The 17,609-nt window shown below is 43.6% G+C and overlaps 1 protein-coding gene across 1 annotated transcript in view; it reads left to right on the forward strand.

Moving 5' to 3' along the window:
- Window positions 1-2,889, forward strand: part of S100P (S100 calcium binding protein P) — a 4,561-nt gene extending 1,672 nt beyond the window's left edge. The window contains exon 2 of the mRNA XM_057365229.1: window positions 2,740-2,889. Coding sequence (XP_057221212.1) covers window positions 2,740-2,889 — 150 coding nt within the window. The remainder of the gene's footprint in view (window positions 1-2,739) is intronic.
- Window positions 2,890-17,609: the final 14,720 nt, after the last annotated feature.

Below are 17,609 nucleotides of genomic sequence, written 5' to 3' on the forward strand. Positions count from 1 at the left end.
ACATATTCCTTGTTCCTGTCCTGCCAGACTGATGACTGGTAACTGCAAGAAAAAGATGAAGAACATAAATCTGACTTCAGAAAATAAGTTCTACCTGCATTTTGCGGCCATTTGGATTCACACTACTTTATTTGCAAGCAATTCTAGGAAACAATGTTTTTAGTTACTCATGTATACTTTTGGCCTTAGAATTGGATGTAGCTGACACAGCTCTCATCTGTCTCGAATCAACAGGGTAGGAATACTACAGGACTGAAAGACTGGACTCTAAAGAGTTTCCAAAAAACAGTTCCCACTTGTTCATTTCACAGATATTTCAGAGGCTAAAACTAGTTCATATAGTTCACTAAATATTTTTAAATATTAATTTACAAAATTAAAACAATGTAATTTACAAAGTGGAACTGTTGAAAACTTTCCAGACACACTCATCAGTCAAATCTAGGGAACTGGTTCAATTTTTAGTGATTGTAAAGGCACTGTATTTAAATTGATACATTACATACTAAGTATTTAAAGTAATACATTAAATTGCAGAATGAGAAATTTAGTTAATTAGACCACGATTAAAAATGCCTTGAAAATTAAATTAAGGTAGTAATTATTTTAAATTGGTAGACATTTTCCAAAAGCTTATATAATTCTTTCTAATATAATATCAAATTTTTTTTGTTTGTCTTCAGCAAAATCCACACGGTTATTTCCGAGATTAAACAGGTCTGTACTGCCATCTCCTGTTTAATTTTAAAATTGCAGGTTCTTAAACCCCCGTAGATGATCAGAGCCAAAAAGCCTTCCTGTAAGCTATGTTAGAAAACAACTACTTTTTTTAATATATTTTTGCATAATGGGGGGAAAAAAAAACCACGAACAATAAACCAACCAACAAACAAAAAACAAAAAAAAACATGCTTTACTTGGATGATGCCTTGCTTRGCATCATTCTTGAGATGTACTGGTTCACAGAATCACAGAAGCACAGAATGAGCTGAGTTGGAATGGACCCACAAGGATCACTGAGTCCATCCTCTGGCCCTGCACAGGACATCCCCAAGAGTCACACCATGTGCCTAGAGTGGTGTCCAGAAGCTTCTTGAACTCTCTCAGGCTTGGTGCTGTGACCACTTCCCTGGGGAGTCTGTCCCAAAGCTCCATCACCCTCTGGGTGAAGAACTTTTTTCTAATTTCCAACCTTAACCTCCCCTGACACAACTTCAGGCCATTCCCTGGTGTCCTGTCGCTCTTACCAGAGAGAAGAGAGTAGCACCTGCCCCTCCTCCTCACAGGGAAATTGTAACTGCAATGAGGTCTCCCCTGAGTCTCCTCTCCTCCAGGCTGAACAGACCCAGTGACCTCCGTCACTCCTCACACAGATTGGTGCCCTCAAGGACCTTCACTATCTTTGTAGCCCTCCTTCGGACACTCTCTAACAGTTAGATTTGTTTCTTATATTGTGGCACCCCAAACTGCCCCAGCACTCGAGGTGAGGCTGTCCCAGCTCAGAGCAGAGCAGGACAATCCCCTCCCTTGCCCGGCTGGTGATGCTGTGCCTGATGCCCCCAGGACAGGGTTGGCCCTCCTGACTGCCAGGGCGCTGCTGACTCTGTTCATCTTTCCACAGACCAGGACCACCAGGTCCTTTTCCACGGTGCTGCTTTCCAGCATCTCACTCCCCTGTCTGTCTGTACATCCAGGATTTCCCCATTCCAGGAGCAGGATCCAGCACTTTCCCACATTCCCCTTGTATGGCTGGTGATTTCTCTTTCCCCTTATTTGTTGAGGTCTCTCTACAGGGCCTGCCTGCCTTCAACAGAGTCAGTAGCTCCTCTCATTTTTTCATCACCTGCAAACTTGTTCAATATCCCTTCCAGCTCCATGTCCAAGTCATTTATGAAGATGTTAAAGAGCACAGGGCCGAAGATGGAGCCCTTTGTGACTCTAGGAGTGACAGATTGCCAGTCTGATGTCCCCCATTCATTGTAACCCTTTGTGCCCCACCCATGAGCCATTGCTCACCCATTGCAGGATGTGTTTATCCAGCTGTGAGCTGGACATCGTGTCCAGAAGGATCCCGTCAGAGACTGAAAAAGTCCTGAAAGCTTTACTGAAATGCAAAAAGGTGACATGCAATGGCTTCCCTTGATCATCTAGGTGGGTTACTTTGTTGTAAAAGGAAATCAAGTCTTGATAAGCAGGACCTCCCTCTCATGAAGCTGTGCTGCCTGTGACTGATGACTGTGTTCAGTCATTCCATCAGAATAATGGCAGCTTCGAAGAATAATGACAACTTAGAAAAAGATCTGCTGTGGTAATTCAAGCTCAGCATCCTGCAGGCTTCAGGAGGCACCTTCCCAGCCACCAGCTCTCCTGAGCAGCTTCCGTTGGGCACAAAGCTGGTGGCAGCACTCGAAGCACTTTTGAGGCTGTTTGCATCTTTTCTGGGATGGAGGTATTCAGTGAAGCTTAAATTCAACATTTGCCCCAGGAAAGCATCATTTTGCAAATCTGCAAACTGCCGGAGCTCCAGCTGAGCCTTTCCAGGGGAGCGGATGGGGAACTCACAGCATTTAATTCATCTGGGCAGTGTCCCCAGGGCTCTGTGTCACACAGCTTTAATCAGGATAAACGCTGGTTTAGGTGCAGCAAACGCCTCTCTGTGACAGTGCATGACTGCAGCTCGCAGGTGGAACAAACCCAGGAGCACATGATCTCACCTCAACTGCTCTTTTTCTTTTGCAGGCTGGGAAGGACAGGGATGCTATTGATAAAGTCTTCAAGAACCTGGATGAAAATGGAGATTCCCAAGTGGACTTCAAAGAATTTGTCATCTTTGTGGCAGCTCTGACTTGCTGCTGTCACAAATATTTTGAGCAGAATGCAGCCAGATAATTGTCAAACTACTCACACAAGTTGTCTTTGCMTGTGCTCCATATGCTACTGATATGGATCCCTTCACTCCTTCCATGTACTGCCATGAAGTTTGAAAGCATGTTGGACTGTAAAAATAAACCCTACTGAGCTTAATTCCCTGCCCTGAATGTTAATTTCTTCTCATTTGTGGRACAGCCTGGGTTTAATGGCTCACACTAACGCACACTGAGTATTTTCTCCCTTTTTCTGCTTTTTAACTCTTTTCTTAGCCAGAAGGTTCAATATTCATCCCAGTGAAGAACRCTGCTGGAGCCATGAATCAGCTGGAGGCTGTTTTTATACATCAGCATCCCTGGGATGTGGCCCAAACGCACATGTGCCACACAGCTGTACAGGACAGGCCTCACTGGCACCACTTTTGAGCCCGTTTGGTGCTCTCAGCTGTGTGGTTGTTGCAGGGTTGTCTTATAGGCTCCTTGTAGGCTGGTTTGAACAGAAAAACAAGCCCAAACATCTTTTTCTTTTTTTCCCCAGCATGGAGAATTCWGTGCAGTTTTGTGCACAGTCAGTGCTGCTGATCCATCTCACCCAGATCATATAGTTTTACTTCCTATGACACCATAAGACTTTTGTACCATTACATTACATTGCCACYATTACATTAAATATCCTACCAAATAGCATGCCATAATATTTTTGCCTGAAGCAAGACTTMTGGCAGCAGCTATTGCTTCCTTACCTGAGCAGTGCCTGTGTGGAGAAATGGAAGGGTTTGCTTTCAGAGGAGTAGGCACCAAACATCAGCTGCAGCTCTGCAACTGGAGCAAGACTGAATCAAACCTGTATTTTGAAGTGCTTTGCAGGTGAGCATCCCAATGCAAACTGCAAAAACATTAAATTTTGTTCCTTCATCTCCAGAACAGTCCTGTTTGGTGCTATTCCTCTCCTATATCAAAAGCCAAATCTTTCCCTGTCCCACTGCTCCTGCAAACGAGCTCTGTAGGCAGAGGTGCCACAACTCCCTGCAACACTCTGGAGCCCCTGAAAGATCACACAACACAGCAAAGGCAGGAACAAGAGCTCTGTAGGTGTAGAGCTCTGCTTTAACTGCAGAAACATTTTCCCCTTCCTGATGGAGCCTGGTACAATGAGCTGCATGTCTGGAATAAGAGCTCAGTTTCACTGTGTTTCATAAATCTGAAGTTATGCCACAGGTTTGACCCAGTCATAACCCTATACAAACATACATTGTTTAGGTGTATTCATCTTTTGGGRAACTCACTGGGGAAATTTGGTCTGATTGGTTTATTTCAGCCAGTTTTAACCATTACAAGTGTTGTTATCTAGCTTGCTCTGATGCTGGATGACTGGAGATGAATCGTAACACATCCATTGCACTTGTAGAAGCACCATTGCCTGAGTTGTTGACAATAGTAATATTTTTATACATTGCCTGAGTAAAAAAACTATTCATCACCAAAATGGGCAAAATTCTTCCCAATCAAGAGATGCCAATTCAGCCTTTTTTTTTCAGAGACCGCTCTACAATATTTCCATTTTTTTAAATACCTTTACAGCTGTAATCCAGCCTGGCTCTGCCCTGTGGCTTCTGTGCAGTTCACCACTTGTGAGGGTAGATTCCACTATCACATCYCTCGCTATTTTGTCAAGGCTGTAAATGAGCAAAATGCTCTGCTTGTTGCAAAGCAAGCTGATTCTAAACACAGAGTCAAATTCCCGATATTGCCCATCTCACAAGCTAGTGGTATGAACCATCCTCAGATGAAGAAACCTTGCTGATGAATGTCACAAATTGATCAGCGTATCCTAATATTTTTGAAATGTATTCTTACTTTTACAAGTTTAACATTACATTACTTTTACAAGTTTTACATTATCATCTAATGTTCTGCATTGCTTTGGAATAATCATCCTCACTGAGATTTTTTTTTTTTTTACCACTATGTGGCACTAAATGCAGCCTTTTCCTTACTCATTGAGGCCAGAAGTCCATGTATCATTATTGAGGTAGAATGTAGAGAATATGTGTTAAGATCAGGAAAAAAATCAGTAGAGTTCATAATAAGAAGGTGATTTTTTGCCTGGACAAATACTGTATGTGCCACTGAGGGCATTTCACTGATTGCCATGGGAGCAGCAGGAGCCAAGGGTCTGGCAGAGGCTTCATCTCTTGAGCTTTTAGAAGGGTTTGGCTGCACCGGCCCAGTCTCACCCTCGTGAAAGAGTTTCCCCTCATTTCTAAATTGCAAACCCTCTGTGAATTTTATTACAGTGTTATTCCCACCAGCACTGAAATTGCTTTTAAAACACAGCTCTTAAAGAGAATGTTAGTGAAAAGCTCCACCTGTCTCGTGAGCCAAGGGATTCACCTTGTTGCTCCATTTTATCCATCAGATTTTTAAAACCACACTATTGAGCAGTGACAGCTGTGACATGCCCCACATTTCAATCATTTCCTAAACTTCCTGCCCCCAATTCAGTACCCACACAATTTGATTTACCCATTAATGCCATTTTGTCCATTTTCCTGATCATCTGTCAGGTTTTTTCAGTAGTGGAGGGCTGCTCACAGCAGCTCTGGTCACAAACACCCAAAGTTGCTTTTTAACTGCTCCACCTCCCAGAGGGGTTTCTGCCCAACAGTAATGAGCTCAAGCAGCTCCATCTCCCTGAGGGAGTACCAGGGCTACCCCTGATTGTTCTCATTGTTCTCATTGTTCCTGCAGCCCCAAACCCTGCAAACCYTTGCATTTGTGTCACACCCCTTGGTCCCACATGMGGGGACAGCTGGAGAGCTCAAAGCYCATGCTGAGGAGCACACGGGTGCTGGGGGCTGCTTTGCTAACCCGAGGGAGCTGGGAGTGTTCAGAGCTGCATGAAGAGGGGGAAGAAAAGGGGTTGGGKTTTTTTTTTTTTCTTTTTCCCTACAGATTTTTCAAAAGCTGTAACTCTGTGATGAATATGCATTTCAATGTAGTACTGAAAACTCAACTTGATGACACCTCAGAGAGAAAATGATCCAGGAATAAAAGAAATTAACATATAGCTCCCACCTTAACTTAGAACAAAAGTGACTTTTCAGAATATATTATTTTACCTAAAAGCATCAGAACAGAGCCACTTTAGTATCTTTCAATCCATTAATTTTCTTTCCCAGTATTATTAATTTTCACTATGAATCTACAGTTTACACAGAATATACTGTGTATTTCCTTCTCTCAGCAAACTTCTGTAATTCAAGGTTCAAGCTAGAGAGATGGTAGACCTGATCCTATACCTGGCATTTAATCTCAACTTTAGGGCCCAACATGTTATGTATGATGAGATAATTTAAGAAATGGCATAAGCAGCTGTAAGAGAAAAGACAACATAAAAGGCCATTTGGAATATATGAGCCAAAAGCTGTGGCTTGTGCATGTTTTACTTGGCTATCTGAAAGGAAAAAAATATATGGGGGAAAAATACTACCAGTAAATGACAATATGGGAAATCATGATCTGTGATGAGTTCCAAAGTAAATCTTAAAGGCAGAGGTGAGAAAGTCAAATAAGCAGCAAATCAGCCCTTAAGTATTTTTATTATCTTACACAGAAAAAAATACAAATTGCTATTAACACCAGATCAATTCTATAAATCAAGATACTCCAGTATCTGTAGTTGCCATTTTGAAATCTGGCGGGATACTGTCAAGAATCTTCAGTTTTTAAAAATCATATTGAAATCTGATTTCTGTGTGCATATACAGGACAAAACAGGCACCCTTAGGTCACTCGTGGTCACTTATGCCGCAGTTTTGTCTAGGAACATTTCCTCATTATTTTACCTTCAAGTTCACTGAGGCTCATCGAAAAAAAATTCACCCAGTCAAGCACACTGTTTATCTCCCCAGTAAACCCACTTTGGGGCTAAAAACTGGGAGATTTCTTTCCCCAAGCCCTCTGAACATCCTACACTATCAACATGCACTTTCAACACTTGACCTGGAGTGTCAAGATCAAGCTCTCCACAAAATACATTTTAGCTGCTGGTTTCCTTGCAGAAGGTAGGCAAGGGAGGAGGAGGAGATGTTACCTGTCTTTTATGTAACAAGCTCACTGTGAAACGCTTCTGTAAGAGCTGGGAAATTGTGTTCAAAGCTTCCCTTGAGTGAAACTCACCCACGCCAGCTGCATGCACCAAACAGCAGCAGGCACTGACACTGACTCCCTCCACGGTGGCAGAGGCTGGTGAGGCTGAGACACCTGAAAAAAGAGTGCATGAGAAAAAGTGCACATCTCTGTAGCCTGGTGGATGGAGTATATGGCCAGTCCTGCGGGTGTCTGTGTCCCAGAGACACAGTGAGGGTACATTCTGTATTTTAGTAACTGTTTAATACAAAACACCCAGATGGCACAATTGAAAAGGTGTTTCTTGCCAGGTGAGTTCCCAAATTATTGAGCAGTGGAAGCATGGTCACTGCTCTGGTCCTCTCTCTTGGACAATGCTCTCTGCAGCAGGCTGGAAAGGTATCAGCAGAGAAGARAGAACAGCTCCTCCATCATTTTCYCCTCTTCCTTTTCYTTCTTCTCCTYCTCCTTCTCACCCTCATCTTCTTCCTGAGGGAGTGTCTCCTCCTTCTGCCCTGTGAAACAGTGGGTGATGCTCACTCAGTTCATGACCAGCAGAGTGAAAGTCTTGCTGGCACATCTCCCCTGCCTCAACCACTCACCAGTGGACACAGAAGCTCTTAAAAAAAAAAATAAAAAAAGAAAAAGGTGACTCCAGCTCAGGTACCTGGAGAGAAGGATGGAGGTCTCTATTGTGCTAAAAAGGGTTCACAGCTGTAGCCCAGAGCAAGGTCAGAGCTTGCCTGGCCACCTCTGTTGACTCTTTGAAAAGCTCCCCAGCAGATGTGCTCAYGCTTTTGGGTCCCTTGCTGAGATTCCTCTCCCCCGTGCTGGGAGCAGAGCCTTGGGGCTTACACAGGTTTCTGCAGTCTGCTGAGATCCACCCACCTGGAAATTATTCATTCCAGCAGCTAATTGACTATGCTTTTGTACAGCTTTTACAGGCCATTTTCTTCCCTAGACAAATTCCTTTCTTTTTCCTTCCTAGTCAATAATTTTTTCTTAATCCTATACCAGCCTCTAAACCTCTGGGTCACAGCTCCTTTCTGGATACTGTGCATTATCTGAAAGGAGAGAAAATTCCATTTTATTAAGGACACAKCTCAACTACTCTCCAGCAGGTGATCAATAGATGCATACATCATATTATGCTGCAGGACTAGGCACCAGTACATTTTATAAATAGATTTGAGTTTGTCTTTTAAACCTTTCCATTGTATCTAAACAATGTACTGATTTTTTTTCCTCCTGATTTTATAACTTTCTATTTAGATGCAATTGCCAATGGTATTTTCTCTTGTTTTATGACAAGAAGAAGTGGGTCTCTGCAGTATTAGGTAACTATTGACTGTTGCCTTCAGAAAGAAATAAAGGCTCCTGAAAAACGGATACAAAAGCTGAGCAGAGATCTGCTGTGAGCCAGAAACTTCCTTTCCAGGATGAAAGTACAAGAACAGAGACTGAAACAACCTGCAGGTCACTGCTACAGTTTTAGCCTTGCTACCTGAAAGGGTTTWAACCTGGTGAAGACCTGAAATCCCAGGACTGTGGATTTGTTTTGGMAGCATTTTAATGTTCAAGTATTTATTTCCCTAAGCCTGCAAAATCCTTGTTATAGTGATTACAAGTCCTTTCTTTCTCCTCATGTCCAAATCCTACTCTGTAATTTAAGTGTGTGATGCTTTGACCAAGCAGTTTCAAGTGGAGAATTCTGGAAGCCACCAATACATCACAAAAGTCAATTTTGTGTTTCTGAATTAACTTCCTCACCTGTGCTGACCTCAGTCTCCTCATATTCTCTCTGAGTTTTCCTATCTATCAGTGCCAAGTTAATATGTTTAAAAGACTGCAGTAAAATCTGCAGAACAGGCAAAAGGTCAAAGACCCAGTGGCCTCTGCTGCTCTTTCTGCAGGTACTAAGAAGGCTGTCTGAAATTAATATTTAGCTTTCCATGAGAAAATCAACTTCTTCCTTCCCATCACTGACTTTCCAAATGGAATGGGCGGGAGAAAGAGAAAACCCAGAGCTGCAGCTGTAGGGGAATTGGAAAAGATGTAAAGTAAATGAAAAATCCCAAGTAAGGCAGGGATGCTGCTAGGCTTGTCTTGGAGGGCTCTGTAGTTGGAAGCAAAACAGGAGTGCCTTGCCTAAGGCTCAGCCTGGAACTCAGCCTGTGCCTGGGGCTATGAGAAAGGGAAAGCCCAGGCTGCAGTTTTAGGGTGCTGGAAAACATCTTCCAGAGCTAACTTGGAGCTGCTGCCTCATTATTTGGTCTGAACATGGAGCTGGGTGCCCAGCCTTGCCTTCCAAATTCTCACGGATGCTGAAAGACACAACCCCCTTAGGCTGCTATTGCTGCCAGCCCTCATCTCAGGGGCGGGGTTTTTTCAGTCTGGTTTTGGCAGGGATAAGTGCAATTCCTGCCAACCCAGGTACCAGGTTAGGGAGATTGTGCCGGCTTCCCACATCCCGAGGCAGCAGCAGCCCCTGGCTGCCAGCCTTGTCCCTGCCAAGAGCCGCTGCAGGCACACCGCCCGCTGGCCAGGCAGGGCACACAGCAAAGGGCACGATAAAGCCAAGGAGTGGCTTTCTCCACGGAGYGAGGTGAGACAGACCTGCAGGGCAGGACAATTCCCCCGCGCCCTTGTTTCTCCCTGCTTTTCATGCCTTCCTTCTTCTTTTCCGTCCTATTTTCTTCCAGCCCTAATATGAAGGAGCCTTTCAGCAGAAAGCCACTGTGTGGTTTATTCTGTAAATAACAAACCAAAGCATTTCTGTCCTGCAAAGTCCCCCAAAMACAAGCAGATGAACTGTCCTCTTCTCGACAGAGGCGGCTGCTGTTTTGGCTCGCAGTCCAGCCCGCACAACGCAGCCCTTTCTGGCCAGGCCCGCTGCTGCAAGGCAGCTCAGCCTTTCAGCCTCAGAGAATGAGCGCATTAGGAGCTGAATATAAGCAATGTTTGATTCCAATTTGCTCAGGCTATSCCCAATTACTTTATTAATGGACTGGTTTGCAGCAGGGTTCAGATAAAACAAAGCTGCGCTTTAGGTTGGGTTTTGCAGCCCTCTCAGTTTTAGAGCAAGAAAAGTGAAGAAGTGTCACCCTTCTTTCTGGGGGATATTGTCTGCAGAGGTGAGGATCTCTCTGTGGGCAGCCTGTCCTCTCCAGAGCTCAGTGCTAATGATAGCAGAAGGACAAATAATTTTATTTTCCTGATACCTTTAATTACAAAAGGATAGCTCTTCAAGAGACAGTTCAACAGTTCTAAATAGCTGTTTAATCATTCTTTTGGGATAGTAAGTGCAGTGCCAAGCAAGTCCAGGGTCCATTTGGCTCTGTCGCTTCCTGCAATTATGCTTTTGTATTAAGTCCTCCTCCACAGAAATGTTTTAGGAAGTCAGGAAAGCTGGRAAAAGGATTTTTAGAGAGATCCAGGGAAGCTCTGGACCAGTTCTCTGAGTATCAGGAACACGGCTGCTGACAGCAACATGCAGGTATTGATAACCCTGTGCTTCAGAAAAAACTGAGCGAGGCAGCCAGCCCTGGACAGGAAGGGGAACAGGAATCACCCCCACCACCCATCTCCCGTACAAGGTCTGAGTCTGAACAGGATGACAGTAAGAGGAGGTAGGTTTACCCAGGTTTCTACTATCGTAAAGAATGATTTTGGCCATGTTAATTCCTTGTTTCACAGAGATGAAAGCTTCTCTGGGCTTTCACTTAACTGGGTTTAGAAATGCTTTCTGTAGAATCAGCACAGGCAGAGCCATCTCATATGGAGCAGTACAAGTCATGGAATTGTAGAATCACAGACACTCTGGAATGCTGCTGTCCTGAGAAATTATGTCCAGAGCCTGCTGCAAACTGGCCCCTTGCCTGGACTGACACCCAGCAGTGCTGTCCCATCTGTAACTCGAAGAGCTCATCTTAAAACCAAAGATTTTAATGGTGGTCACTTGCTGCTTCACTCTGTAGCTGCTGGTATCACCTCAGCCTTTCTTCTAAATCTACCTGTTCTTGGAAAGAATCTTCTTCAAAGTAATATTAACCAACTGTTAATATATTTTACCAGCCTGTGGGGTCTATTATTGTGTTTCTCTTTTAAAAGTTTTTTTAGATATAAAATCTTTAAAGATTAAAAAAATACATTTTTTTTTAAAGACGTGGGCTTCATATAGTATTGTAAAATAAATTTATAAATAAAAATTTTTGAAGGTGYTTTCTAGCTCTAGAAAGGCACATAGTACTGAAGAACATCTAGAAAAGAACATAAGAAGGAAAACAGAGGTACAGGCCTGGTAAATGTGGCACAGTTTACAACCACGTGATTTTTGCATCAACAGTAAGATGTACTCGGACCAGAAGTGGCTGCTCTCCTCCTGCCCATCTATAGGAATGCTGGTCCATCAAGCTTTGGACCTTGGCATAAAGATGTGGGGATTAAGATTTTTGGTTGGAAAAGCCCTCAATGTGATTTGAAAACCATGCTAGGTCCCCAAATCCAGTGCATAGCAGAGAGCACTAAGTTTCACAATTAGCCAACAATATGGGGTGATAGAAGACAATTCATGATAGCACACACAAAAGAGCTTTAAATGCTTGGCTAAAAGACATGGTTTGTTTTCTGTTTGCATAGGGCCTTTGTTTCRAAGTACAAGTGAAGGGTACCAGGAGTGAAACAGAAAGCAATACTTGACAATGAAAGCAAACAAGTCATCAGCTCTGGATCTCAAGTGAGAACAATGGATTGGGCTTACAGAGGGAAAGAAAAGATGAAGACTGTGGTGGAAGCAGCATAAAATGGAGGAAGTAGACTCCTATATTTAGAGCTGAAATTGTGAATGACAAAGGAGTACGTTTTTGCTGCATCTCTGTGAGGGAAGGTGCAGAGATCACATCTACCTTTCCTTTAGACCTTTTCTAATGTTCTGCTTTGCTCACAATGGTGCCTAAGTTCACAGTACCCAGAAGGGATGCTGCAAGCTTTGGATTATCTGTGGAGCCTGCCTACCTTGCACTGATGTGTCTGACCTTCTGCGAAGCCTTGCAGTACTTTGCAAAATCATTTTAGCTTTGTTTTTGTCTCTAAGCTGAATTGTCCATGCCCTTTGCCAATGGGATTCTACTTGCACAATGAGATTCTACCTCACCCTTGTCATTATCTACCCCCACCAGGAGAGTTGGAACCCCTGTTCTCCCCTCCATGCTCTCCCATATGTCATCTAGTGCTTGTCTGCCTCTGCTGGGCTGGGACAGCCTGGGAATCATGGCAGCCCCCAGGAAAACAGAGGAAGATGTGGGAAAGCTACAGAGAGTGTGGGAAGGGATGGAAATGGCAGGGTGGGGAAAAATCACCTTTCAGGGCATTAAACCAAGCCTTAAGTTACACTTGCAGTGCAGGAAGGATCAAACCCCTTCAGTGTCATCCAAATAAAAGCAGATGTATTAATTTCCATAGACCATGGCAGAAGAAATGCCAACAACCAGCAGCTGAAGGACTGACAATGGTGGCTGTGCTGTCCTGCAATCAGTTCTATCCTGATGCACTGGAGGGGAGCAGGCTCTGCCTTCCCAGTCCAGCCTGGGAAATCTTGAAAGCAAACATTTTGGGACATATGGGGTAATTTGGGACCGGGAGATAAGTGACAATTCTGCAAAGGACAGGCAATGTTAGCAGACACATCACAGGCTTTGACCTTCTAAAAATCCAGGAATTAAAATYATAATTAGCAGCTATGCCAACAGGCTTTGGCTCCACTTAATGTGATCCTTCCAACCAAGTCTTGAGCCTTCATTTTGTTCCCAGACTGGCTTCTGCAAGATCAAGGACAGTTTGCTCCAACAGGATGGCCACTGACCTACATAGAACAMCAAAGCTCAGTGAAATAAAAGGCAAAACCGAACTTCCTTTTGAAAAATAATCTAAGTTTAGAAACAATTTACATGCTGATGTAGCTCTGTGACTCCAGAAGCTGCAGAGCCTAAAGCTGGTGGTTTAATCTGTACCTGGCTCTTGGCAGATCCTGTTCTGTTGCTGATTTTCTGGCTAAAAAATCCCTATTTAAGGGGCTACTAGTTCTGACTGGCACAGACATAGATGGAGGCACAAAGAAACCATATTTCTTAATATGTAACAGTTTCTAAACATAGAATTTTATATTAATTTAAAGAGATCTACTCTAATTTATGCATGATGCCCAGCTCAAAGGAGTTTCAAATTCCTGACCTAGGCCTTGAGGCAGTATAGCAAGATAAGTAAAAAGTGTTAATAATATCTCGCATTAAGTCTCTAGTTGCTTACAAGTCTTTTAACAGTTTGCAGAGCTRGGATTTTCCAAACTCCTCAGTATTGGTCTAACTCCAGCTTTGTTGTTATCAGTGATTGAGGCATTCCTTCAAAATAGATGCCAATATGAATATATCATTTGGGATGTGGAAGTAAATTTATTTTTATTCTTAYGGAGTAATATTTTGATGCTTAAACCACATTAACTCAATTTCCTGTCCTCCCTCATATTATTTATCCTGGTAGATCCTATGTTCACCTTACTGCTGTTGAAAGTGTTTGATGTCTGATGAACCAAGCACATAGTCAATCATGTAATTTCTTAATTTGTATCAGGAGGTTTTAGAAGTGCAACTCATAACATTCCTAAGCAAAAAAGCCCTTACATGTGACTTATTACTGGCCACCTATTTAGTGATCGAATGCATACAGCAAGATTAGTGATCATCTGTAGCTCAGCTGTTATTTTTACAAATATCAAAGCCCTGGGGAGGATTTTGCAAAGCTATTTAGCCTCAAGGAAGGGATTAAAGAGGTTTCTCCCCATGAAACATCTGTTGCAAATGTACTTTCTAATATTCAGAGCAGAATGTTAAAATTAATCAGAAAGGGCAGGAGTCCCTTCCCTGGTCAGCAGCCGTGCTCTCTGCTCAGCCATCCCACTGCTTCCTTCCCAGCCCAAACCAGAAGCTGGTCCCAGCACTGAGAACCACAGAACTCCTTTGAATGTTGTGCCTCCCCTTGCCCTGATGGATGCTTCAACCTTCCTCTCAAGCTCTCTTCCCTTTTTACAATTAATGAGAAAATAGGACTTGAAGTGACTGTTACAGGCAGAAAGACCAACCATCCATGAGCTCCTTCCCTTCCTGCCTTAATTCCCACCCATGTGGGAATTCTTCAGTCATGTGTTTGTGGTATGTGCATTTGCACACACTTTTTTCCCCCACAAACAGGTACCTGCTGGAACACTGTGTAATCATTCCTACTTTGAGCAAYAGCTGATTATTTTCCCAAATAGACCACATCATCCATAATCCCCCTGTGTGATCTGTGCAGTGTTAAAATCAAAACAAACCCAAAAAAGAAAAGACTAGAGAATTAAACAAACTTGGGTACTAGCAGTCCTGATACTGATATAGCCTAAGAGCTGTTGTCTGTACCCTTCTTCTCCTCACACAGGGCTCTCTCAAGCCCAATTATCTCACCCCAGAATAAAGCCTGTACTCCAGGGACAAGGATATTTTTTTCTCTAGTATCAGATTGGACTACATTGGGTTGTGCTTTCACTACTCATGGTATTGCTTTCTGTAGTACGTAGGGGGAAGGAAATATCTGATAATAAGCAAGAATATTCACTACAGAGCAAGATATACTGAGTAAACTCTAGTGCTTAAAATAGTTGGATACAAACAAAAATTCTCAGTTTATTCTCCTAAAATGTGCAGAGAACATTTCCAGAGAAATTGAGGAGACCCAGCTTAATGCTTTTATTCATTATTGAGTTTGAGAAAACAGTCTGCAAWTTTTTTCAATATAAGTGGGGAAAGAATTACAAACTCATGCTTATAAATGCTGGGCTTAGTAAACTGAAGCCTCAGGATGGTGGGGGGATGGCTCTCTGGTAGCATCACAGCAAYATCCCAGTCAGAGCCATAAGTGACACTCATCACCCCACATTTCTGTCTCCAGTTCATCCAGACAAGAGATGGACACCTTAAAAACACAATATCATTGCTGCKGCTGCTGCTGCCTCATCAGACACCAAAGCACAGCTTGGGTGGCTGCTGAATGCTTTGCAGGACATACCGGTGCTTGTCACTCCATGCCCTCAGCTCAGAGGAAAAAGCCTGAAGTGCCTCATTCCCTGGGCCAAATTCACCTGCTGCAGGTKTGCTGCTGCCAACAGATGTGAGTGCAGAAACAGTGCTGACAMAATGATGGTGTACCTACAGTGCTTGTGGTAAGAAATAACAAAGCAAGGATACTCAGGAGAAAAACTCCTAAAGCTGGTTGCTTGGGGAGCTCCCAGGAGGGCCCTGGACATGCCCTCTGGTATGTCATCTGGGTATGAAAGAGTTTATTCTTGCAGAACCAGGTTGTGCTAACAGAAAGTGGAATAGACATTTTTAAAGGACTTGTTTCAGGCTGATATATGGAAGRGTCAGAGGGAGAATTTCCAGTGCTGAGCATGAGGACAAGGTCATAAATAAGAAGGCAAACAGTAAAGCTCCAGCAAACGCCTGTACCTACTGCTACAAATTGCAACTCAAAGATTAATCGGTATAGGCAGACCAGCCAAGCTTTTCTATGATGGCATGGGCTTTAAAAATTCCTTAGGCACATCACCTGTTTGAGGTTGTACCAGCAATCCTCGAGAATACACCCTGAAATCTGGGAGGGTACAATGACCAAATGACCGGGATTTCTTTCCAAGACAGTGAGGAAGGGATGAGCAGCATTTTCCCATCACTTGCAAGCTGGGCTGTGGTAATTTGGGAATCCACCTTCAGTGCCTTTTCAGACCTTGTAGTTGAGAATAAAAAAAACAGTGAAACATGTGAGTTCTTGGCTACTGAAAACTGGAGTAAATCCAGAACAATGTCACAACAGGTCACAAACCAGCCTGTAAATAACCGCTGGAAACCTGGGCTGTATTAAAACTGGTGATATGYGATTAAAAAAGCTCTCATTCCCCTCAGCCTCTGTGCCCACAACCAGGTGACATGCTGCCCCCTCCTTGGGGATGGCTGGGACACAGCAGCTGACTTGGCAACTGCTGCTGTAATAAAACATTTTCCCTCTGGATCAGAAAGCAATAAAAACATAGTGACAAAATGCACCCTGCATTTTTTTTTCTCATGTAATAAATCTGCTTTTATATTTAAAGAATGTTCTTTTTCTCCTGGGAGAACACAGCTATGGAATATTTCTCTCCYCAGAATACACTGTACCAGCCTAATTTCTGTGTTATAGGGATGATGCAGAAGTGCAAAAGAGGAGTTTTGTGCGGGTTGCTGCTGGTGGAGGCAGAGGATATATACAAGGGACATCCATGAGCTTTGCTGAAAATTCTGCAAGGAGCAAGCCATTACACAGCCTGCAGACTCAGCTGGCTRATGCAGGACAGAAAGCTGCTCAAGCCTTCCCTACCATGGGAAAAGGACTCTCACTCTCCCACTCTGACACACTTCTGAGCATAGCCCAAGGCACGTGAGAGCACTTACTCAAGCTGTAAGACCCCYACAGAGTATGTACAGCAGTTGTGACCTGCTCTTAAAGCCTTTTGACTCAAGATATTCAGATAATAGCTCCTGTTGAGGGGTGGGTGTATGAGAAAGGAGCTGAGGCAATTTCCAGAACAGCCTGCCTTAGGGGGCTGCTGCCTGGCTTTGGAGGACATGGAGCTGTTCCCTGAAAGGAGTAACCAGAAATAACTGCAATCTTACATGGCATCTGCAGCCAAGTCTTAAACAGAGAGGACAAATACTTTGACTTGGATATATTCTTGGCTTTTCTATTTAATAGAGGTATCTATTAACTAATTATCAGCCAGTGATTCTACAGCCTTCCCAAGTACAGCAGAATCAGGATTTGTGGTATGCCTGGAAGCTGCCTCTTTTTCCTACATTTTTTGCAAAATAAAGGCATGCAGTGAGGCAAGCCTCTGAAACACATTTAATTAGATAAGCTGAATCTGCAGAGTAGAATTTGGAGACTGTCCAGGTTCAGGATGGATAATTCAATAATCTGGCTGGGTGATAGCAGACTCTGCTGATTTTTGTGTGAATCAGCTCGTGCTCTCCTGGCTTTCCCCTCCAACCCATTTGACAACCCCTTCTCCCTTCCACAGCTCGCSGGGTTTTTCACATTGCCATGCCTCTGTCCTGAAACACAAACACACATGCAAAAACAGGAGTAGAGAAGGGCAGGTGGAGAGATGAACTTGCACAATATTATAATCTTGAACTCAAGGTGCCTGCAGTCCTTGCCCAGGTAACTTCACCCAAACTACAGACTGCTCACAGCACAAAGGTAACTCACTATGATCCCAGGCATCATCTTTCAGCATTGTCTGAGAAGTGTTGGAGTGTGTCACATCCACTGCCTGCCCATGTCTGGGGCCAGAGACAAAACCCCGTGGGGCAGAGGGCAGTGGGGAAGGGGCAAAACTCCCAGTGAGTACAGTGATGGCTTCTGCTGTTGGAGGGAAGAGTGAGATTGGGATCTGGAACGGAATGTCTTCAGTGGAGAGCAGAAAGCAGAGTCTTCAATACTCGAAGCTGCACAGCAGATTAGAAAGAGAAATCATTGCCTGGCATTCTC

This window comes from Malurus melanocephalus, unplaced genomic scaffold, assembly GCF_030028575.1.
Source record: "Malurus melanocephalus ecotype Western Australia unplaced genomic scaffold, MMel_1.1 scaffold_50, whole genome shotgun sequence".
In the NCBI taxonomy this organism is placed as follows: domain Eukaryota; kingdom Metazoa; phylum Chordata; class Aves; order Passeriformes; family Maluridae; genus Malurus; species Malurus melanocephalus.